The sequence below is a fragment of the Apium graveolens genome, chromosome 7 (assembly GCF_009905375.1).
Source record: "Apium graveolens cultivar Ventura chromosome 7, ASM990537v1, whole genome shotgun sequence".
In the NCBI taxonomy this organism is placed as follows: Eukaryota; Viridiplantae; Streptophyta; class Magnoliopsida; order Apiales; family Apiaceae; genus Apium; species Apium graveolens.
Window position 1 is genome coordinate 49527271 of NC_133653.1, and position 6654 is coordinate 49533924.

Genomic DNA, 6654 nt, shown 5'->3' on the forward strand with positions numbered 1-6654 from the left:
TTAAGTTATCAGAACTTAAGATATCAGAAGATATTTATCAGGAGATAATATCAGGACTTAAGAAGACATTCAGATAAGGAAGACGACTGATTGAAGGAAAGAAGATTAAGGCAAACACAAGAAGAGATATGCATGGAGAAGAATTCTATGAAGAATAGAATACTTGGAAGAAAAGATAACTAGTTGATATATTTTAGGATGCAGACTTATGTTCGATATCAATTAGAAGATTATCTTGTAACTGTGTGTCTATATAAACACAGCATAGGGTTTACACTATAAGTGTTATCTTAATCGAGAATATTATTCTTTGTAACCCTAGCAGCTCTTGGAAATTTGTTCATCACTGAGAGAGAATGGTTCCATTGTAATACTATTTTATTAATAAGATTATTCTGTGTTTCATACTTGTGTTCTTAATTCAATTTGATTGTACTAGACACTGTATTCAACCCCCTTCTACAGTGTGTGTGACCTAACAAGATCAGTGATCCGAAAGTAGAAATTCTGGATAAATTTCTGATTAGAGAAAGAGAGAACCCACTCAAGGCTGTTGTTGACGTAGTGTATCCTGATCTTGCAAAGAACATAAAGAATGCTGACTACTTGAGGGAAAAATCAATTCTTACTCCAATGAATGCCATTGTGGGTGATATAAATTCATACATTCTTGATCAGGTTCCAGGAAAGGAGCACTCATATTTTAGTCAAGATTCCTTGGTAGACAGTGAAGGTGATAACAATGATTTTGGTTCTGCTTTTCCCATTGAATACTTAAATTCCATTAATATGCCTTGCCTGCCAAAACATTATTTGAAAATTAAAGAAGGATGCGTGATTATGCCCATGAGAAACCTCAAACAGATAATGAGACTTTTTAATGGAACAAGAATGATTGTCAACAGGTGTTTGCCCAATAGTACAGTATGCGATATACTTACTGGTTCTCAAGTTGGAACAACTCACATTATTCCAAGGATAGAAATGGAACCGTCAGATACGTAATGGCCATTTGAGTTCAAAAGAGTTCAATTTCTAGTCCAGTTGTGTTATGCTATGACGATTAATAAGAGTCAGGGACAATCGCTTCATAAAGTTGGACTTTATTTGCCGACATCCGTATTTACACATAGACAACTTTATGTTGTTGTATCGAGAGTTACTTCTCCTTCAGGCTTACATATTCTGATTGACAGTGATAGTGGAGGATATACAAATGTAACGGCTAATGTAATTTTTGAAGAAGTTTTCTACAATTTTCCGAGCAAAGATAATCAAAATCAGTAACTGTACAATTTACATTTATCTCTAATAACAACTTTTGTTAAAGAATATCTTACAAATTTATAGAGTGGATATGTATCACTTAACTTCCTAATCTTTACTTTATTGTATGAATTTAATTTATAGGATTGTTCAAATATCAGAAATAATATATTCAAAATTGCCTTATTTTCACCTAATTTATAGTAATGTGAAATCGATATTTGATCTTTCATGTGTAAAGTATTTTTAGTAAGATTTGAACATAATTCTTCCATTTTTTACATATCTTGTTGATCAATATTGCACTATCTTTCTACGAAATCATTAAACAATATGTGTTATTCTATTATACATGTAATTTAGACAAAATAATCCATTGTGAGATGCCTCCATACACTAAGTAAAATTAAACAAAGCATTCAAATGTGTAATGATTTCAATTGACAATGCATAAAAATTTATTAAACATTCATAAAATGATAATTAAACGGAGTATAATACTCGCACGTAGCAACATACTTTAAAAACTTGATAGAATTAGAATAGAGTCAATGACAATTTGTGAAATGCCAGAGTAATAGAAACCTTCAACAACATCTTTTTAAATCACCGTACATGTCAAAAGCAAGTTCCGTAGCTTAAGCATAAAATGAGTTAATTAATTTCTACCGGGGAAGCTAACAAGAAATACGATAGCATCTTCTTCCAAAAGGATGAAAACCAGAGTTTCATCCAAAGATACGTGGTTATCTCTTGAAAATTGATTCCATCCTCCTGACATCCTAAAAGTTATGCCGGATATCACAATCGCAACACTCCATTCACTGTTTGGAGTCCTCAAGATAACTCTATCGCTAGCTTCGAAAGACCAATTTCGTGAACTGATGTGTTTTGGAATATACTACAGAAAGAGAGTTTAATTAAACTGATCAATCCAACAAAATCTCAAAAGCGAACTATAATTGTTATTTACAAAATATTTGAAGAATACAAACACTATGATATTTCAGCGAACTATATTAATTCTTTTTTTTACACGTTTCACGTACTGGTCCATGAGCTGTGTTGTCCATATTAGATTGGCTCATCACAACAGTAAAATTGATAAGATCAATGTTTAGTCCTGCTTGTTGTATTCCTGTAGCAATGTGCTCCACGCCAGCCTCCAAATCAAGCTCATGGTTCTCTGGTTCCCCAAGTTCGATATCATTTTGCATTTCTATCACATACAAATAAACATTGATTATTCAATTTAAGTAAACATTTCTCACATGAATGATATCTAAACAAAATAATTAAGCAAATTGAAAGATGAAAATAGATAGATTTTCTACATAATGCAAATTAAGCATTTAGTCATAGCACAATGACCTGTATCACTCGAACGGTTGTCCATGTTAGATATATTTGTGATGTCATGACTAATCTGATGTGTTTAGTTTCAGAACTTAATATCGAGACTTATCAGGACTCAGCTGGAAATCAGGATTTACTGAAGATAGGAAGATATCAGAACTTAAGGTATCAGAACTTGTGATATCAGAACTTAAGAAAGGATATGCTTCAGAAGTAAAATGCGACTGATTTCTAGGAGAGGATCTGGACTAAACAAAGGAAGATATGCTTTAGGAGTTGGACAACTAGAAGACTTGTAAAAAGATAATATCTGATTGATATATTTTAGGAAGAGATATATTTCATATCAATTAGAAGATATCTTGTAACTGTGTACTATATAAACACAGATTAGGGTTTACACTATATGTGTTATCATTCACGAGATTATTATTAATTGTAACCCTAGTAGCTCTTAGTGATATCATACATCACTGAGAGAGTAGATTAACCTACTGTAACAGAGTTTGATATATTGAATAAACTTATTTTCTGTTACATACTTATGTTCATAATTGAATTGATTGTAGATACTATATTCAACCCCCTTCTATAGTATCATTGAAGCCTAACAAGTGGTATCATAGCCAATCTGTTAAGCTTACAAACAGTTAAGATCCAAAAAAATAATCAATCATGTCTGAACAAGCAAAAATACCAGACCCTCAAGAACATGCAAAGGTTCAACCCATTCAAAACACCAGTAGATATGAAACCATCAGGGTTCCTTTACTCAGGGTGTCTGAGTACCCTGTATGGAGTGTGAAGATGGCCATGTGTCTGGAAGCTACAGATCCAGAATATTTAGACAGAATTTATGATGGTCCACACAAGCCCACAAAACTTTCTATTACAGTTAGGATTGAGCCACAGAGGATGATTCCCAAAGAAAAGAGAGAATACACCATTGAAGACATTGCTTCACTACGCATGAATGCAAAAGTAAGACACTTGCTTCATAGTGCACTTCATAATGTCATGTCAAATAGGGTGATTGCATGCAAGACTGCAAAAGAAATCTGGGATGCATTGGAAGTGAGATGTCAAGGAACCAATGCCATCAAAAAGAATAGGAAGATAATACTCACACATGAGTTTGAGCACTTTGACTCAAAATCTGATGAGTCATTAACTGATACATATGACAGATTCATAAAGCTGTTGAATGATCTGTCACTAGTAGATAAGGAATATGATCAAGAAGATTTAAATCTGAAATTCCTACTAGCTCTTCCTGAAAAGTGGGATTTGAAAGCTACTACAATAAGAGACAACTATGAACTTGCTGATATGTCTATTGATGAAATCTATGGGATGCTCAAGACTCATGAACTTGAGATGGAGCAAAGAAAGAAGAGGCATGGAGGGAATTCAAAGATAGTTGCTTTAAAGGCTAAAGAAAAGCCAATTATCTCTAGGAAGGTAAAAGGAAAGGCTCTCATCATATAGTCTGATTCAGAGTCATCAGATTCTGATGATGATGATTCAGAACCTGAAAATTTATCTGAAGTGGATGTTGATGCAGAGATGATGCAACTGTGTGCTCTTATGGTGAAGGGTATCACAAAGATAGCCTACAAGAAATTCAGAAAGGGTAAGAACTTTTCCAGGAATGGTGGAAGTTCTGACAAGAAAGGGTTCAGAAAGTCTGAAGGCAAAGGAGGAAAGTCTGACAGAAGAGACAACTCAAATGTCAAATTCTACAATTGTGATGAAAGAGGCCACATCTCTCCTGATTGCAAGAAAGAAAAAGGTGATAAAGGCCAGGCATTTATCACAAAGAAGAAAAACTGGGCAGACACTTCAGAATCTGAAGAAGAGGTGAACTATGCCTTAATGGCAAATGCTGGTAGTAGTTCTGATGCTGCTAAACTAGAGGTACCTCTATCAACTCTTACTTTTGATACAGATGATATTACTGAGTTGAGATTATTTCTGAAAAACATTTATAATAGCTATAGAGATCAGACTTTAGAGAATGAAAGATTAAAATCTGAAAATCTAAAGTACAAAAACAGAATTAGCTATCTTGAAGAAGAGTTAGTCCACCAGAACACTATTCAGACAGAGAGAGATAATGTTGTGTATGTTAAGAATGAATTGCTTAAATAGAATTATTATCTAAATTCTGAATTAGAAAAAGAAAGAGAAATCATCAGGACTTGGACCAACTCAGGAAAAACAACTCAGAATATTCTAAGTAGTGGAAACTGGAAAGAGGGGCTAGGTTATAAAGATGGTAAAAGTGAGAAAGGGACTTTGCCAATTAAGCCAAAGGTAAATCCTGTTAAATTTGTAGCAAAAACTGAAGTGTCTGATTCTGAAGAGATGAAAGACTCTAAGACAGAAGTCAAAGAAAAGTCAACTTCTGACAAATTAAAACAGGATAAACCAACTGTAGTAAACATTGGCTTAATAACAAAGAAGCAGCTTAAGTATAAGCTGAAAGAGATTAGAAATATAAACAAGGTAAAGGAAGCTAGAAAAAATAGGAATGGAAAGGAAGGTGTGAATAAAAGTAATAATTAAATGCTTGTTCCTAATGCTCCTAGAAAGAAATGCTATAATTGTGGAAACTTTAACCATCTTGCTTCTTTTTGTAGGAAAAATAAAGATATAAACTCTTTACCTCCTAGATCAGGAGTTAAGAGTCAGTCTGTTAGGTTTAAACCACAAAATCCTTGTTTACGTTGTGATAGTTTATGACATTCTATTTATACTTATAAGGAATATCATAGTTTGTACTTTGATTATTATGAAATAAAACCTTCTATAAAGAAAGTTAGTGTAATTCCTTCTAGTGTAAATTCTGATATAAAGTCTGATAAAAAGCATGTTAGCACAAACTCTGAAAATAAATCCGCTGCAAATGCTAACAAACTTAATAAGGCCAAAGGATCCAAGCACTTCTGGGTCCTTAAACTAATCAATAGTGGTATTTGTGATTGCAGGGCAACATGAAAAATATCCTGGTTCTGGACAGTGGATGTTCAGGACATATGACTGGAAATAAAGCCCTGCTATCAGATTTTGTGGAGAAAGCTAGCCCAGGAGTTTCTTATGGAGATGGCAACATGGGAAAGACTCTTGGATATGACAATATCAATCATGGGAATGTCATAATTGAATCAGTAGCTCTTGTCTCTGGACTTAAACACAATCTGCTAAGTGTGAGTCAAATCTGTGTCAAAGGTTATCATGTGGATTTCTTTGAAGAACACTGTGAAGTTGTAAGTAATTCTACAGGCAAAGTGGTTTTGAAAGGTTACAGACATGGTAACATATATGAAGCCAGACTTTCAATAAATTCTGATGGTTCTGCAATCTGTCTGTTAAGCAGAGCATCAATTGAAGAAAGCTGAAATTGGCACAAGAGACTCTCTTATTTAAATTTCAACAACATAAATGAGCTAGTAAAGAAAGATCTTGTGAGAGGACTGCAAAAATCAATATTTGCTCCTGATGGTCTTTGTGACTCATGTCAAAAGGCAAAACAAAGAAAATCTTCATTCAAGAGCAAAACTGAATCCTCAATTTTTGAGTCTTATCACTTACTGCATGTTGATCTATTTGGTCCATTCAATGTCATGTCTATTGCAAAGAAGAAATATGCTATCGTTATAGTGGATGAATTAACAAGATACACTTGGGTGTATTTCTTGCACAAGAAGAATGAAACTGCATCTACTCTAACTGATCATATCAGACAACTGGATAAGTTAGTCAAAGATTCTGTTAAAATAATAAGAAGTGATAATGGCACTGAGTTCAAGAATTCCATCATGGAAGAGTTCTGCAAAGAGCAAGGAATAAAGCATGAATTTTCTGCACCTGGAACTCCACAGCAGAATGGAGTTGTAGAAAGAAAGAACAAGACTCTTATTGAAACTGCACGAACTATGCTTGATGAAGCAAAGCTACCAACCTATTTTTGGGCTGAAGCTGTGCAGACTGCTTGTTTTACACAGAATGCTACACTCATAAACAAGTATG

General features: G+C 33.9%; 1 protein-coding gene across 1 annotated transcript in view; it reads left to right on the plus strand.

The window, feature by feature from the left end:
• The window catches only part of LOC141673605 (uncharacterized), a 70345-nt gene extending 69340 nt beyond the window's left edge, over nucleotides 1-1005 (plus strand). The window contains exon 2 of the mRNA XM_074480358.1: nucleotides 528-1005. Coding sequence (XP_074336459.1) covers nucleotides 528-1005 — 478 coding nt within the window. The remainder of the gene's footprint in view (nucleotides 1-527) is intronic.
• The last annotated feature ends 5649 nt before the right edge of the window (nucleotides 1006-6654 follow it).